The sequence below is a fragment of the Lycorma delicatula genome, chromosome 8 (genome assembly GCF_047948215.1).
Source record: "Lycorma delicatula isolate Av1 chromosome 8, ASM4794821v1, whole genome shotgun sequence".
NCBI lineage: Eukaryota > Metazoa > Arthropoda > Insecta > Hemiptera > Fulgoridae > Lycorma > Lycorma delicatula.
In genome coordinates, this window is record NC_134462.1 from 131,924,879 (window position 1) to 131,944,518 (window position 19,640).

General features: G+C 29.0%; 1 protein-coding gene across 1 annotated transcript in view; it reads right to left on the reverse strand.

The window, feature by feature from the left end:
- LOC142328580 (uncharacterized) overlaps window positions 1–16,711 on the reverse strand; it is a 72,239-nt gene extending 55,528 nt beyond the window's left edge. Inside the window, exons 1-4 of the mRNA XM_075372347.1 lie at window positions 16,538–16,711; window positions 12,289–12,589; window positions 9,256–9,433; window positions 3,474–9,032 (exon numbers count right to left, since the gene is read on the reverse strand). Of these exons, the coding sequence (XP_075228462.1) occupies window positions 3,474–9,032; window positions 9,256–9,433; window positions 12,289–12,589; window positions 16,538–16,577 (6,078 nt within the window). The 5' untranslated portion in view covers window positions 16,578–16,711. The remainder of the gene's footprint in view (window positions 1–3,473; window positions 9,033–9,255; window positions 9,434–12,288; window positions 12,590–16,537) is intronic.
- Window positions 16,712–19,640: the final 2,929 nt, after the last annotated feature.

Here is a 19,640-nt window from a genome sequence, read left to right on the forward strand (position 1 = left end):
AAAATACTTGAATATTTACAGATTACCTTTTAATCTGGAATGTGAAATAATGAAACCAAACTTGTCACTCGAATTAATTAACTGCAATGTAACACTCAACTCAAACAGTTGTTTCTCAAAATTTCAAAATTAGAGTTTTCAAGTCTAACATGAATCCAGTTCCTTAAATCCAATATGTCACACCCAGAAATTTACTGCTAATCTAGTAGTAGATTTGGAGTTTATAGTCTTGTACAGTCTCAAGTCGACCATTCCTGAAGTGTCGTTAATTGTAACTCAACCACCAAAGAACACCGGTATTCACGATCTAGTATTCAAATCCATATAAAAGTAACTATCTTTACTCAGATTTGAACCTTTAGAACTCTCAACTTCAAAATCAGCTGATTTGCGATGGCGAGTATGCAAACTTTTAAATGTTATAAACTGCAGAAAATAAAGTTAACATAAAATTGATACATGTTAAAAAAATACAAATTTAATTCATACATTTAATAAAGTTTATAGTAATTTTTTTACTTCAATAAATTTGGCTGAATGCTTTCAGATTGCTGGTTTGCTCTCCACAATTCTGCACAACTTTCCTTAATTTGTGCGTCAGCAACTGTTATATGAGCAACCAACTCTTCTCACATATGAACTTTTCTCGGATACAATACTTTTCATCTAACCCCAGAAGCAAAAATCGAATGGTGGTTAGATTGGATAATCTTAGTGGTGAGGTGTGTAACTTGCTGCAGCCAATCCATTGCTGTGGTAATTACTCATTTAAGTATGCCGATATGGTACATGAGAAATGGGGAGTCACACCATTGTGCAGAAAGTACATGTAGTATCTTGATGCTAGTGGTACATCTTTTAATACTACTGGCAATTTTTCCTAAAAAGCTAAGTAAATGTCAGAATTTAGACATACTGGGAGAATGGAGGGTCCAATTAACTGATCGTAAACTAGACACACTACACATTGATGCTAAATCGGTGTTGAAAATTACATTCTCTTGTTATGTGTAAATTGGCCAGACTATGTGTTTTCTTTTTTCTTTGACCCCTTCCTAAAAATTTGCCCATCACTGCTTTATATAGTAGTGAAATGAGATATGAGAGGTACAAAAACTGAAAGAATGGATAAAAAATTACACTAGAAGAGAAAAAATTAAAACAAATGAAATACTGATCTTTGAAAAAAACTTTTTAAATGTCAATTTGAAAAGTGGAAGGAAGGTTTACAGAATGGCAAACAGTCTGAGGTTACATGAGAAGGAAATCTGAGGGTATTAAAAAATCATGTACAAAATATTTGTAGAGATAAGAGAAGAAAGAAATTAATATCTATAAGATACTACTTTGGCGAAGTACTTGAATGAAATACCAAAGATTAGATTTTTCTTGCTAGTACAACTTAAACTACTCATATAAATAGACACCAAAAAGACATCCATGATGATCATACTTTCTGTGAATAAATATGGGCTTGCAATTTGTGACCTTCATTACACATATACACATAGGAGCATTTTTTGCAATAGATAGTTATTTTTTTCTAAAATGTAAACATTTTATGTTTTGTTTCCAACTAAATCATTATGATGGTTGTAATTTTTATAAAATCAGCAAACCTGTAGACATCATGGTGACTTCTGTTTTTGTTTAGATATGATGTTCAATGAATTAATGTTTAATTATTATAACATGCTCATAAATGTTTTAAAAAGAGCATTGGTGATAGGTTTGCAGAAGAAACAATATGAAATTAAAAACTGTAAAAATAAATACTAAATGTAGGAAGAATACTAAAACTAAATACTGTATGAAGGATCAGGTTAGATGTAAATCAGAGTTTGAAAAATAGTGATGGCAATGCAATGGAGTATATATTACTAGCCGGCCTGTCTAGCCAGAACCTGGAACTTCAGGGCAGGTCAACCCAGGCAAATCCCAAAGCCAACTAAGGGACTCCTTGGGGCCTACCCCATAGCCGCAGAGCTCTTCGCTCACCATTCCCATTAGCCAGGAGGACCGGCACCCTCGAATCCAGCAATGTATGTTATCCTCACGGTTGTGAGAATATCAATAAATAATAATTATAGTATTCAGGATTTATAAAAACCTAAAAAAGAAACAAAATTACAAAAGCTACAATAGTAACCACCCTAACGTACAACTCACCTTTGATGGTGACAAATTCATAACTTATTTCTTTGCCATATTGGCAGAAATATAATAATGAAGTAAAAGGATTAATCTATTTTTTCCTTAATGAATATCTTTAATATCTTAACCTTCAAGGGAGCTAGGGCCTTGGTCGATGGCTTAAAACCTTCCTTGAAAAAACGAATGCATCCTGCAAATCTAAGTAATCAGTCGGTTGATTCTCAGGTGATGCAATAACAAACAAACAGACAAAAAATACATATACATTTTCAAATAATCGTTATCTGTTAGATCAAGGGTGTACCTGATTCAAGCAAAAGTTATCCTTCAATCCATTAACAAATATCCCATTTGAATTTTGAAAATCTGATGATTGTTTGCAAAGATATAAGAGCATCCCATCGCACCTCCCAAAACCGTTCCCCAAGAGCCAAGGGGCCACTGGCAACAAACGAGGTACCCCTGCCACTCCGTTTGTTACCAGTTGATGGTGATGATATATCTAGCCTCCCATGAGGTGCTCACATACTTCACCATTCTAGCCTTACACATAGTACTCACAGGAAGCCCATTGTTAAACAGAAAATTTTAAATCTATTTAATATTATTTTATTTAACATAGATTTAAGTCTATTATTTTTGTAATATTATACATTCAACTGATTCGAATCATTCAGCTCAAACCCAGCTCACAAAGTTATAGAGATACACGGTTTACAGTTCATTAATTCAATTCATTAAAGTTTGTACTTAACCGGCAAATCTCCACTACAACACATAAATTTATTTTTGAGTTTTTTCGAGATGAAATATATCTAAAAACCTTCTCAATTATGCTAAGAAACATGGCACATTGAGTAGTTTTTTTGTTTATCCTGAACAAACAAAAACCCTCGTCCTCTCTTTATATAATGGTAAGATATAGATAAAACTAAACTAAGCATAGCTGTTGTTCACTATTGTAAATAATAAAATTATTAATATAAAACATTTGATAAATGTTTGATCAGAATGCAGTTTGGTCACAATACTGTTTAAAAAGTTATTATTCCATGACAAACAGTTCTTTAAAATTAATAATAATGTTTGCACATGTATTTTAACAATTACTGTTGTGATTACAAAGTTCAACACAACACATTCTAAAAAGAATATAATGAAACCACTCTTTTTTGTATTTAATATTAGTCATATATACATTTTTAATATAAAAAAAAGATTTTAAACAACTGTTCAGATTTTTTTTTAAATAAATCTATTTGGCACATCAGGAGGTAAAAATAGTACGTAAAGGAGTAAAATACATAAAGGATGCTCACCTGTTGTCTAGAATATTTTTTTGGTAACATTCCATGAACATACTCAAATAGAGATATCCGTTTTTCAGTCGTTTTTCTGAACAACAAACTTCCTTTACATTGTTTAGTTAATTCTTTATTTTTATATTTTAAAATGAAATCATTCTGTTGTTCGGCAGCAATTCGTCTTCCTTCAGCAATATCAAGAGCATGAATTAGTTTTCCATCTTCTTGTGAAAATATTTCATTATCAACCATTTTTAACTTTTTCAAAACAGGTAAAGAAAAACTCTTATCACAGATTAAACGTTTTTTGTTTATTTTGTCCGTATTAAGAGGTGTAGATGTTTTAAATGATGCATTTGAATCTGATAAACGACTAAAAATTCCACCTTTAGAATTAACAGGACTTTCATTATTAAGAAAGGAAGATTTTTTTAAACTTTTATAAGCATTACATCGTTTTTTTTTAAATCTATCATTTGAGCCTAATACAGGACTCAAAACTCTTTTCCTTTTAACAGATTCATTGGCTTCATTAGAAATAATTGGAGAAATTTTAGTCATATTTCGATCATTTAGACATGATGGACTTGTTACAAATGTTTGAACCCACTCTGGAACGTCAGATGCATTTTTATCTTCATCAAAGAGAAAAGCAGCAGCACTTTCTGATATTTCATGAACAAAACTTAAAGAAACATCTTCATCAAAAACACTGCTCCTGCAATTTTCAGCATCACATTTTTCCAAATGCGTAACTGGATCAAAATTATTTTTTTTTGTATCATAAGTAATATTAAATTTATTACCACTAATCTCTGGAACTAACTGTTCACCTATGTGACTTAACTGACAGTCATCAATACTTGCCAAAGATAATTTAAAATCAACATCATTTTCATTCATAAATAACTGCTTCGCTTTTAATAATGCCTCATTTGATACAGCAATTGATTTATTATTAGCTGTTTTAAAACCTTCAAAAGAAGAATCAGAAACACAGTTAGAGAATTTAATTGGAAATTTTTCATTGACATTAGAAAAAGTAGTGTTTTCATATGGTGACATCTTATGAGATTTTGTTGCAGTTCTCTGAGAAACAGTAAACTTTTCATTTTTACTACAGCAGTCAATATTAGTTAACTTCACATCTTCGTTGGTAAATAGATTTTTTACTTTTGACAATGATTCATCGGATACATTAACAGGTTTGCCACTTGCTGTAGAAAATACTTTATTATAACAAGTAGAAGATTCTGTATGCAACCGATTTGTTTCTGAAAAATTTTCTTTTATTGTAAATCCTGAATTCCCAATTATGGTAGAAAACTTAGAATAATCTTTTATAATCCCATTAACAGAGCATGATTCTTCAGTAGTTTTATTCCCAACAGATAAACATGATGTTCCTCCACATGACAATAAAGTAGCATGACCAGTCGATGAATTATTTTCTTCAAATATTTTTTTGGCTCTCAATAATGAATTTTTGGATACAATCACTGATTTTCCACTAGCTGTTGAAAATCCAAAAGATTTACAAATTTTTTTATCCGGTAGCGATTGACAAGAAACATCAGTACAATTCTTATTTAAAACAGAGAGATCGTTTAAAGAATTATCATCTGCAAACAAATTTTTTACTTTTAGTAAAGCCTCTTTAGATACATTTACTGATTTTCCACTGGCTGTAGAAAAACCAACAAAACTGTTTTCAGTCTTTCCTTTTGATTCAACTAACATCTCTGATTTCTCACCATCAACTTCAAATAACTCCCCTACATTAGATAACAGTTTGCCAGATATGCCAAAAGATTTACAATTTTTTTTATCCGGTAGCATCTTACAAGAAACATCAGTACAATTCTTATTTAAAACAGAGAGATCGTTTAAAGAATTATCATCTGCAAACAAATTTTTTACTTTTAGTAAAGCCTCTTTAGATACATTTACTGATTTTCCACTGGCTGTAGAAAAACCAACAAAACTGTTTTCAGTCTTTCCTTTTGATTCAACTAACATCTCTGATTTCTCACCATCACCTTCAAATAACTTCCCTACATTAGATAACAGTTTGCCAGATATGCCAATAGATTTTCTATCAATATTAGAAAAATCATCAAAATGACTTAGCACATTTTCTTTGAAGTGGGTTGAACTCTCAAATTTTTCAGTATTGTCTTTAAAAAGTTTTCTTGCTTCTGATAATGCATCTTTTGATAAACTTATTGACTTTCCACTAGTAGTAGAAAACCCAACAAAATTATTTAAAATTTCATCTCTATAATGAACTTGTTCTTTTAATTCACTAGACGTCTTATCTTTGGCAATGTCTTCAAATAACTTTCTGGCATTTGTTAGAGATTTTTTTGATACATTAATTGATTTTCCACCAGCTGTAGAAAACCCATTAAAATTATTCACACCTTTACCACTGTGAAGCGTGCTTTCTTTTAGTTCATCTGTGAATCCAGAGTTATCATTATCCTCTGCAAATAACTTCTTCACTTTTAATAATGACTCTTCTGACACACTAACTGACTTTCCACTAGCAGTAGAAAATCCAGAAAAATTACCAATATCTTTGATTTTATTATGTGTAATTCCTTTTAATTTATTTGAACTTCCACTGTTATCATTATTTTCTTCATCCTCCTTCGCTTTCAACAAAGCCCCTTTTGACAAACTTGTTGTCTGTCCACAATCACTGGAAAATCCAAAAAAATTACAATCTTCATTTTTATGTTGTATACTTTCTTTTGATTCATCTGACCCTCCATTGTTAATATTAAACTCTGCAAATAATTTTTTCGCTTCTGATAATGCTTCTTTTGATATTCTCACAGATTTCCCACTAGCAGTGGAGAACCCAGCAAAGTTACTTGGATATTCTTTCTTGTGCACTGCTACTGTTTTCAATTCATGTGACTTTCCAGAACTGCCATCATTATTTTCAAATAAGTTCTTTGCTTTTGAGACAGGTTCTTTTGATAAATTCACGCATTTCTCAGAAGTTGCCAAAAACCCAGCAAAATTATTAACTTCACCTTTTTTTGGTATTTTTTCTTCTAATTTATCTACACTCTCAGAGTAATCAATTTCAGTTTCTAAAAATTTCTTGGCTTTCAATAATGCCTCTTTAGATATATTTACTTTGTTTCCACTCGCAGTTGTGAAACCACTAGATTTATTCAAAACAATATCAAATGTTTTTACTTTTGTGTTTTTAGGTAATGTTTCTTCAATGACAGACCTGGAAACTGATACATCTTCAAATTTTTTTAAAGAATCTTCAGAGAGCAACTGTTTAGCTTTTAATAATGCATCTTCAGATATATTTACTTGTTTCCCACTAGCAGTTGAAAAATCACAGTGATTATGTGAAGTTATATGACTACAAGAGTCTAATGTTTTCAAATTTGATAACTCACAACTTACAGATTTTTTAGAATTTTCTGAACTATCTGATCTACAAATCAATTCATTACTTCCAAAAAACATATTTCTTACTTTAAATAATGCTTCATCAGAAACTTTTACAGACTTCCCACTAGCTGTGAAAAAGACACTACATTTATCAACAGAATGTTCATTTCTATCCGCTAACTTTTCATGTCCATCTTCAACAGAATAATCATTTAATAAATTATAACCGAAATATAACTTCTGTTTTAATGAAACATCCTCTGTAATATTCTTAGTTTCATTAGAAGACAAAACCTGTAAACATTTATCTTTCTCAATTATTTTTTTATCATTTAAGCATTCATTCCCCAAATTTTCAAATGTACTTAACTGAGTAAACTCACTATCAATAAAATTTTTTTCAATGAAAGATTCTTCCATTGTCATACAGTCTTCATTCAATTTGGAAATTTTAAAGGTTTTTAGGGAATTATGTGACTTACCATTTGAAATATCTGGTTTATTATAAGGTATTGTAGAACATGTTGAATTCTCTGTTGGATCTTCATGTTTAAAGTGATTTTTTTTTAATGTTGGTTCTCTATTTACACAAGATTTTTCTGAATTAGACTTTATATAGTTAGTACTCTCTTTAATTTCTTTTTCATCAAAAATATTATTAATATCATCATTATTATTATTCACAACTTCTAAAATATTATCAATTTCTTCAACAGCTCTAAACATCTGGGTATCAGAAATGGAATATTTAGAACAAGTGTCATTACTTTCAGCTTCTTCTCCTATCCTAAACATCTGAGTATCAGTAACTTCAGAGTAATTGGTTATATCACAATTACGAGTACTCATCACATTTGATATATGATTAAACCTCTTACTTAACATTTCTTCATCATTATATTGGTTTGACAAGTGATATTTATCATCAGCTATTTTAATTTTACTAATGAGCAAAGATTTGACATCATTTAATTTAGATGTTTCTGATTCAAGCATTTCTAAACTGTTAAATTGTAAAAATCCATTTCCTTTATCTATTATTTCATTAAGTGCATTTTTATTTTTTTTAATATATTGAGAACTACTTCTATTACACTCTGCATCTTCTAAAAGTTTTGCTGACAATAATACATCATTTAAAGATTTACAATTACAACTAGGTGTAATGTTTCTAGACAGGATTGAATAAATTGATAAACTATTTTTCATCGGTTCATGTGATAAAGTAATCAAAGTGTTTACTTTATCACTGGGCTCAGGAAGTGAGTCGGTGGAAAGTTTCTTCTCTGTATCAGAAACTATTTTTAATGGTGATTTATTAGGCACTTTAAATTTTACAGAATAATTTTCTAGTTTATTTTCATTCAGTTTATTCATCACACATTTTTTTCTTTCAATAATTTTATAAGATTCGTCAATCGGTGTGGATGTACAAATATTTTTTACAAATTTTTTTGAAGATAATGGTGTTGAACTATAACAAGATGTTGTCAATATTTCAGATGCTTGACATATCTCTTCTAATGCTCTTAATGATATATCATTTGATTGATCTTGGGGTGAGATAGATAAATCTGCTGAAAGATTATCTACGTTACTTTTGTTTGAAGATGAAGAATCAAATATTTTTGCAGAACTTTTAATATAATTCTCATTATTTTGACAATGGGTATTGAAGTTTTCATTGATTACTCCACTATAAGTAATACCTCCTTCAGAGACCCTAAATTTATTGCTACCAAAATTTTCGTCCTTATCTAAATTCTGCATTAATGTTCTTGAAATAGGAGAGACAAAATTTTCTAAAATATTAATGTCTGGAGATGAATCTTTATCAGAGAGATCTTCACAAGTAGTTTTATCTAAATTGTTGCCCAAACATCTATCCATATTTTTTACGTCTTTACTGTGACGAACTTGTCCTTTAGGGGAACTGAAACGTAACTTCCGGGAACATTTTTTCTCAAAGCCCACAGGCTGTTTATTACATGTTTCTGAAATACAGTCTTCAACTTCATCATTTATCTCATCCAAAAAAACCTGCTTATTTCCGGTATTATAATCTCTATATTTTACAACTGAATTATCACACATATCACTACACTTAGATTCATTGTAATCACTAGTAAAAAGTTCAGATGTTTCTGCAGTCTGCAAGAAATGATACAAATTAAATTAAAACTAATGCTTCTCATAATAAAAAAAAATATACATACATTTTATAACATATTTAACATAAATGCAACTATAAACATAAAAATGACTTTACTCTGAGGTTATCATCCATTTAAGAAATGAAAGATATGAGTCAAATCAAATTATTTTTAAGGCTACTACAAACATTAACTGGAACAAATAAAAGAACCATACTTACATTAAAACAAGTGGGAATAAGTGTTTGTTTTTCCTCAGAATTAAGATTAGAATAATTAACAACAGATGTACTTAATGGTGATGCAAGCGTAGAACTCCATGAAAATTCATTCTGTTCACCCACTAATGACTGAATATTGCTACCAATATCATTGCTTTCACTGGAACCACTTTTATTCCTAAATAACAAAGAAAGAATGTAAATCAATCAATTTCAATTACAATTATAATTAAAATATTTTGAAAATTTTGAAATGAAATAATAGAGAGCTTTATTCAATTAATCACCCAATATCCAGGAAAAACATTATTAGGTCGTATAATATGAATGAACATAGCTTAAAAAAATTTATAAGTACTTAATCAGATATCTGCTCTAACACAGAACTCAAAATTACCATTAATAACTGGACAATTGTAATACAAAATTAGAAAGAAAGACTAAATTTAGAAAAATTTCCACATAAAATTATGAATGTTCAGTTCCTTTCCTTAATAAATACTAGCAAAAACTAAAATATATTTTATGATTTCGTTAACTCAATTGTATCTTTCATAAAATATTATTAAAAATTGTTTTGTATTAATGAGGTGTTAAATAAAAACTGTGATAAGCAGTTACAGAAATAAATTGGAAAAACAGAAAACACACCAAAAAATTACATATATCTAAAATTACAGTCACCACCAAGTAACGGTGATCTTGAAGGGGTGACGATTACTGCCAAAAATATCATACCTCATGTTGACACTACTAAGAGATGACTAATCATAGTGTGCCAATGTTTCAGAATTGAAGAACAATAGTATAGCAATGGTAAGCAGGCTGATCATTCAAGCTCACCATTACATGACGGCTACTGTACATTTTGGTTGATAAAGAATTTTAACTGCCATCGAGGTTTTTATTTAAATAATTTTTTAAGTGGTTTTTATTGCTGTCTGGTTTTTAATAATGAAATTTTGAAACTTCTCACAACTAAAATTATTAACCACTACTAATAAATTTTCAGAAAAAGTTTTAATAATATGTAACGTAAATTTGTATGTAGTTAATTAACTACTGAACAAAGTGAAAACGGTAATTAACTATAGCACTGCTTATCAGTTTAACTTTTTGTAAAAAAAAGATAAAATTCTCATATAAGTGATTAATGACTAACTATAATCAAATTCTTTTCTGAACACTTACCCTGCTTTCTTCTTAGATATCTTCTTTAGAAGAAACTTCAAATCTATTTAGCTGTATCGCTAATGATAACTGGTTACTATTTCAATGTGCAATCATAAAAAACTGAGAATGAATTAGGCATACAGCAATTTATGAAAAAATTACAACTGAAGGCTAAAAATTGGTAACCAATTATTTTGATACAGACAGAAATCAATAACATTAAAAAAAAATCAATGGAACTTTTTCACTTAACTCAATGTACCATTCTTTACCAAATTCATTCACCGTATTGTAATTTTATATAAAATCTTAAAATTCTTTAATGATATGAAGCATAATGCGAAAACTTATCGCTTACCAATTATTAGTAGTGTAACTACTGAATTGACGCGCTGGAATTTAGATACTCATTAACAAACCGTTTCTTTATGGATTTGTATTTCAACACAATCACATTATTTAAGATGACAATACAGTATCTCTACAATACAGTATCAATACAGTAATAGTATTTTAAAAGTGAAATAATTTTTTCATTAAATAATTACAAAAACATGAACAAGGTCCTAATAACAATATAAAAAATTAGACTTGAATAAAAATAATTTGGATATTAAAATTCTATATAAAGTATCTGCAGCAGCACTTAGATCTGTTCCTCTGATCTGCAGTTTGCAGATAGAATATTTACCTATCAAATATTTAATTTTAAGCAGCGCACAGCACATGCTCAGATTTTTAGAAGTGTAGATTTAATTTTTTCAATGAATAAATCAAGTTTTTATTATAAAGTTCAGACTCCAAAATAAAATTGTGAAGAGAATTTTTTTAGTAATTTAAAAACACTAATGTTTCTACATTTAAGGTTTGTCTTAATACTAGTCTGTACTTAATGCAGCATCATTTTTCATTAATTTATTTAGCAAAATTTAAAATGGTGATATTTTTAAATAAATCAATATAAATTTAAGTAATTAAAATAATAATATTTAAGATAAATTTTTAAGTTAAAATAATTGTATTTTAAAGATAGTAACTAAGTAAGTAAATAAATATAAAGCATTTAACAGTATTATATATGTATAGATGTACATTCTCATTTTTACATTAATGTTTTAATTTTACTATATTTCTTATAAAGGCATAGAATTTATTTTTCAATAGTTTCTATTATATTGTTTTATTTATCCACTTACTCTGCATTTAACAACAATAAATTTAATACTTTTTTTGGTCTAAATATTAAAATATTTTTCAAATACGCCTATCTTTTACATTAGTAGTTTTGTGCATTAACAATAGTCATTAAGATATATCCTTTAAAATCTCTTAAAGATTCTGATTATATCATTAAACACAAATACTAATGTAAATCCTAATACATATTTAATAACAACTATTATTTTTTCTAGGAAGTTCCAGTAAAATTGCTTCAGTAATATTATGTTGTCACTCCTTTTTGATTTTCAGGTGACGATAACCTTTTCCCTTTAAAAACTGCTAACAAAAAACTTATTTGAATTTGAACCATATTAAAAAAGATATGTATACAATAGCTATTAACGTCTTTATTAAATACATTTGGACAGTATATAGCAATCGATATGTAAATCTGTAAACCACTAGCCTACACAGTGACTTCAGTGACTTACAGATAATCCTACTACTAATATACATCAACTTACTGGTATTCAATGTTTAGTATGAATTAATTTGAATTAATTAATAGTATTTAATTAATTAATTTGAGGAATTGAAATTCCTGAAATCTAATACAAATTTATTTATTTTACCAGAAACTTACATATTAAAACAGTTACTCGTAACCGAACATAATAATAACTTAATAAATAAACTTACTTTGATGTAATCGTTTTACAAGTTTGATTCAAATCTGAATTCACTTTATTAGAGGTACCATCAACCAATTTCAAAACATTTGAAAATTTCATCTTTTTTAATTTTTTAAATGATCTCTTTAGTTCTGGAGACTCTGGTCTGACATCTGTTTTAGAATCATCAGCATCTTCTTCTTCTTCTTCTTTTTGTTTCTTAAGAAAGTTGATTTCAGTTCCTCCATTGTCTTTCTCATTGTCTTCTTCATCTTCAGTAATGTCAGATAAATTATTATTCCACCAATCTTCCTTGCCTTCTCCTAAATCTAAAACAACAAAAACTCTAAAGTGTATCATAATCGTGGTAACATTTATTTTAGACAATAGTTTTTTTTTGTTTTTTTTTTAAGTGGAATGTTAACTACAACATTTCATTAGAAAATGCTCAATAAAATAAATTAACGGGAATGCAACTTAGAACAGATTATACAAAGTTATTTTTCAAAGATTATGACAAAACACCTTCCAATCTTTAAGTAGTTTGCTAGTTGATGTGAAGATGTCCTGAAACTGCCTGCACCATAAGTATTACTGATCGCTTCCTTCAGATGTATGATCTCAAGACGAAACAGCTGACATTTTATACAACTTTCACATTCATGACATTACTTCACATTAAAATCTGAGTGTTGTTACATTAGGACACACTATACATTCAAACATAAGAAATCGGATCTGAATATACAAATGAAAGAATTTATAAAGATGACTGAATGCAGAATGATGGCATAAGAGTGCAAGTAAATATACAGCTGCTACTTATAAAATGGTAGAATCATAGAAAAGCCCTGTTCTGCCTATTTATTAAGTATATCAACTTATATTTTCTTACTATGTGCCTGGTAGTATCAGTGACCAAATGAAAAAAGATATAAATATAGAGGATAACAAAAAATTGAATATAGGAACAATTCCAGTATCTGTTATATAGCATTGCGTCACAAGTTTAAACTACAGGCTGACATGCAAAGTATGTTAGGGAACAATGAATCGATGTTATATAATCTTTTACGATTTCTCAGGGACATCAGTTTATATTCAAACATTTGAATATTCAGTAGTAGTTTTCAGCTATTTATACCATTTGATGTATAGCTGATGATAATTTTGTTGTTTTAATTCAGATTATTAGTGTAATATTTCATTGTGGTTTTATTTTGCTTTTTGGATTATAGTTTTTAATTTAATTTTTAATTGCGTACTACATAAATATGTGTCCAGGCGCTGATAATGATATTTCATTCTGCGCCCAGAAAAAAAGAAAAACAGGAACAATTTGTAATGACATAATCCTTGTTGACTGATGATTGTGATGACTCTCAAATAGAATAAAATAAAAACTAAATAATCTTGTAATCATTACTGAATACGTTTTGAACAATAAATGTAAATACAATAAAATTGTTTTATTATATTTATTAAAAACAATATTAAATAAAAATTTCAAAAAAATTTCAATCCAAAATTTAGAGAAGTTTCTTAGCATAAGATTTCTGCAATAAGACTCTTTCTATGAACTCATGTACTTGAGGTTGGTCAAAAACAAGAATACATTGACTATACACAGTATTATTAAACTTATAGAAAAGCTCCTGCTTTAATTAATTTGTTTTTTCACATTTGCAACTACTAATTATTAGTAACTCTAAATTTACCATTTGTCATTCAAAATCAAGCCTCCACCAGTGTGTAAAGTTGTCATTAAAGTATGTTTATAATGAAATTGATCTACTATATTATTAACAGTTATTTATCATGGAGTACTATGAAAATATATAATTAATTTTATTACTTTTAAGCAAAATGGAATTTGAAATTATGAATACAACTGCAGCTAATTTTTGGGTACGCCTGTTTCAGTTACAAATGTACATCTTTAATAAGTTTTATATTTGTTTTGTAACAAAATGTTAATATACTATAAAATGAAACAGTACAAATTAATAAAACAAGATAAAACTGACCCTCACAAACACTAAACAAAGTTAAAATTCAGAGGTGAGCTCTCAGAACCATTTGAGATCAAAACAGGACTGCACCAATACTCTCACCTTGGGCTCTCACTGCTATCAACTGCACTCTAGAAATGGTAATAACAGAATGGCTCAAAAAATGCCCCCCAAAAGAATAGGCTGAAAAATCAAAACAAACTTTTTTGGTTTTACCCATGAATTGGCACTGCTACCAAACACTGCTAAATCACAGATATTTGCACTTGAAAACATTGCAAATAAAATTGGCCTAAAAATATCATTTGAAAAGACCAAAATTATGCCCCAGAAACCAACACGATTTAAAGAAGTAAACATAAATGGTAATAAAATCAAAATAGTAACCCAATTTAAATACCTCGAAGAAATAACAAACAACCTAAATGAAAAAACCTTGATCCAAATAAGAAGAAACAAATTAGCTAAAGCTAAAAAATTAATCTGTTACACTTACAATAAAAAATTCCTATCAATAAATATAAAAATAACATACTACAACACAGTTATAAAACCAGAAGCCACTTATATAGCAGAAATACTCCTCCACCTGAAAGAACAATCAAAGACAGATAGACTCCAGAAAATTTAAAGAACTAGAAGAACTGTATCAATAAAAAGTACTAGAAAGATGGGCAGTGGTGGATTATGCCCAAAAAAAAATCATGTACAAAGAGTTGAACCCATAACTGATACCATGAGTAAAAAGAGATTAAAATTCTGTGGACATATCGTGAGGACACAAGATTCACAAGTACAGTCTCAACTTGAAAAACACCAAGACAAAATGCAGATGAATCACAGAAATAAGAAAGGATCTGAAGGAAATTGGCCTCACACCAGAGGACACCATAAGATAAAATTAAACACGAAAATCAAGAACAAACACACTCATTTCGCACTCACAAGTAAAAACTCACAACACGAACATTTTCAACACTATAAGGGGAAAAAACATTGGAATGTATGAAAAAAAGTGGGAGGACTGCAAATCCCAAACAGCCCCATCAAAGAGACTTGAATTATAGACTGACTTAAGTGATCCCATTCAGTCATGAAAGATGACAGTAATAATAATGTATTTTCCAGAAAATTCATGGAAAAATAACAATGTAAAAAACATGCCCTAGTCTGCTTTTCACAATAAACCTACTTTCTCCGATGAATGACCCATTTACATCAATAAAAATACTCTGAATTTAAGAAACCATAGAACAAAATATTAAGATAATAGTTAGCAAGTATTTCATCTTTGAATGATTGATTAAGAACAGGAATAGGAGGCTTGGCTTTACCCAGTATGTACCTTGACCACTAGTTTGGTCTTTTGTGATATATCTAGAAAGCCATGTCCTTGGATAGTTAAACAGACACAAACGGTTACTACCTCAAATATAAAGGGGTAGATTATTAAAAAAAAAAGGAAGTAACTGCTCTGAATGAGAAGGTACTACTAACATGGTACCACAAACTGAATTAGGAGGCAGCTGATTTAACTTCCACTGTACTTGTCCAAGGAAGTAAGAATAATGGAAAAGAAATTTGAGAGAAGAATGGAAGAATAAACTCACAGAAATCTGATCAAGATATTTTACCATCTTATTCAGGATCATCTTAAAGAACCAGTTTTCATTTTTATTTAATCCTTTCACAGGTTTATCTGACTTAGGTCAAATTAGTACAAATGCCATTCAGTGCTTACTTTAATGTTAGTCCAAGTTCACTCATTTTTTTATCATTTCATTGCTTTAATAAAATATTTAACAAAAATAATACTATTAAGTTTCTCATATGTGTTGTTACCTTGTAGCAGCCTATGAAATATAATGTTAGTGGCCACATTATTTTTATTTTCTAACATTTTTACAGTGGACAATATTTTTTTTGTTTTAAGGCCAAATTCCATTGGTTTAAATATAGTAAATAAATATTTTAAATTCACATAATTGTTTTATTATGCTAAAAGTTTATTCAACAACTTTTTGTTATATTCGTTTATTTATTTTTTTTAGGAACTGAAAAAATACATAATAAAGAAGAAAATGCTTACTCGTGTATTATATACGAAAAATGTAATACTTCTAAAAACAAATATTAAAATACAAACATCAGAATGTTTCTCTAATAAAATGGATTTGTTAAAAGAAAATTACAAATTAACACATTAAAAATAAATGTACTAACAAGTCACTGTACTCATGCAATTGAGGTTAGAACAAATATTACCTTTTAATTCTGCTTGGAAACTGTCAAAAATATTATCCATCGCATGAAAATAATTTTTTTCAGATTAAACTGATGCCAAAGAACTTTACAGAACATTGCATACAAAAACAAGAACGAAAACTACTTATTGAATTCACTTAAACGTCCGCAATGAACCCGCGCAATTACATACTAACATCAATACCATGTGACTCAATGAATACATGAAGTAATGCCACTACAATAAACTGCTGTTAACCTACAAATGCACTAACATTTATATGTTTATTTATTATGGTTGACTGGTAAATTTATTACTGCGTACATAGCGTTGAAAATTTAAATGTACTACTGCTATTTAACAAATATAAGAAATATTCTTTAATATACCGTTACATATAAATTCGTTTCACTTTGGAAGCTATGATTTTGTTAGTCACATTTGAAGTTTTGTCAATCATTTAATCAATTTAAAAGCCCAAATCAGTGGAATTAAAATTGTACTATTTTTAAATAAGATTAATGAGCAAATATTTATTTACGACTACCAGAATGTAAACATTAAAAATATAAACATAACTTTATGGGTTATTACATCCATATATATTTTTTTTAGCTTTTGTACTATAAATGAGTACTTCGACTTAAGCTTCATGCAACTTAAACCCAGGTCTCGAAATTATTGTCTGCTGTGTAGGCACCAGACAATAATCGCCAGCAACATGTATCTCGGTGTTTTACACCACATTTGTTGAATCCACGAGTTGTATCTAGTCACAGGGCAACGGCCAATGTTTCGCGACTACAACGTAGACAACATTTCTAAATAGTATCCCGCTCAATACTGATGCAGTCTTTATGCATATATTTTTATTCTTCTTTGACAAAAAGTTAAAGGCGTCGCTGAAAAGAAAGGTTTTGGTACATTATTCAGCAGAAATGTGGCTGAAATTTTTCACCAGCTGTACTAAAAAACAAAATATTTCTAGACTTTAGTTTATAGGGACTTTTTTCACTATATTTATGAGCAATACCGATGTTAAAACATTCTAGTCTATAGATATGAAAAAAATTCTATTATCGGGAGACCTGTCGAAATCGTTCTAGTGATTTATCAGAAGGACAATCGACAATAAAAGTCAATAACAACAATAAAATGTAGGTTGCCAGAAGCTATAATACAGAGCATATTCAAACTTAAATAACTGCCAATCTTTTACTTATAATGTAGAAACTTATACCACATTAAAAATATAATATTTAATATAGCAAATTCAGATAAAGTTTTTAACTTTAAATAGTGAGTAAACATTACATGGGTCTTTAAAAATCCTTTCATTTGGAGGTCCCGGGTTTGAATCCCAGTCAGGCATGGCATTTTCACACGCTAAAAATCATTCATCTTGTCCTCTAAAGCAATATCTAATGGTGGTCCTGGAGGTTAAACAAAATAAAAGTCTTTAAAAATATGTCACGTTTGTCATTATGACATGAATAATTAAATAAAATTCAACTGAATATTGTCTTACCTAGAAAGTGTTAATGATTTTCTTATAGTGAAATATAAGTACCACTTTCCAGTAAAATATTCAGTTTATAAAAATATATTCAATTTTAAAATATGAAAATAGCATGAACTTGATGATTATTTTAACTCTTAAGAACATCTTTTCACCAGATCATTGGTAATCAATTTTTCATTATTATTAAAGTAAATATTATAAAGTCTTTTATATAATTTTTAAACATCTTTTGAAAATAACTTTTTGTAAACACATCCTAATTAAAAAAGATACACCAACAAAATTAATTTACAACCAGGATCACTTTATATTTACGTATGAGAGTTTTTAAATACATAATATTATTTTCCTCTTTAAAGATTGTAAAATAATCACTTTAAAACAAAAAGGAGTCATTTTTTTCTGTAATCTACCTGTATTACAGAATTTCAGTTTGGTCAAAGATTATTACGCCATACCTTAATTGTAGGTAAATTGGCAACTCTGAAAACATGATCAAAAAAATCCAAACTGAAAAATTAGTGATCCTAGCCAATTTCGCCATCTCCTAAAGGAAGTAAAACTCCTCTTAATAGAACCATTAGGATTATCTACTTCCTTGGTCTCTTCTTTCCAGTATCAGTATCATGGCAATAGGATTGCCCTGTTTGTAAATTTGAGGGGCAATTTTGTTAACAGAGCAGTAATTTTATGAATGTGGGTGATTTTGCTGATGGACTAATCAGAAACTTGCTTTCCAACTAGGTGATAGGCAAAGGAGTCATTAGTATTTGAGGTGCTTATTCTATTATATTAGGCCTTATATTTCTATTATAATCTGGCATTACAGCTGATGGCTGTTGAACAATAAAATAATCATTCAAGCCATTTTTAAAATAAGAAGCAGAAATTAAAAGCTTAACTAAATTGAAAGATTACACCTATCACATTTATTATTTAATAAGCCAAGTAAGAAAAAGCTGACAACACAGTTGTAGGATTTTCCTAGAACTGATAGTTGTGTCTGATGCACGGCTCACACATACAACTTAATTAAAAATATTTATCATTCTACTTAAATATAACATTTTTTTGTTAAATTCAATGATTCTAACTAAAGCACATGCACATACCATATTTAATTTACATGGGTGTGGCAGTACTAGTGGTGATGTTCAGCACTAACTAAACTTATGTAATTTCACAACTTACATAAAACAGATTTCACATGCATGTATGGCAGACTGGTGTAGCCATGAGCATTAACACACCAGGGTACTGAGTCAGCCAGGTGATCCGAGTTTGAGACCCAACCAAACTGAGTTACTTTTTTTACACTTTAAATACTATTCATTTATTTAATTCATCACTCACCTGTGATGTCACAATCAAGCAGATGACTACAACAGTATTTTTTGGGGCGGGGGTGTGATTTTACAAAAACTTTTTTGCAAATATTGTTATTTTTTAAAAGAGCTTAAAAAAAGGCAAAAAGATCATATAGCTGAGAGAATGTGAATATATAAAGAGATATAAATTAAATTGAATGAATTGACCGACTACTTTATTAAATGTCAATCCTTAATGGTGAATTTACATTTAACAATCAAAGAAATTACAAA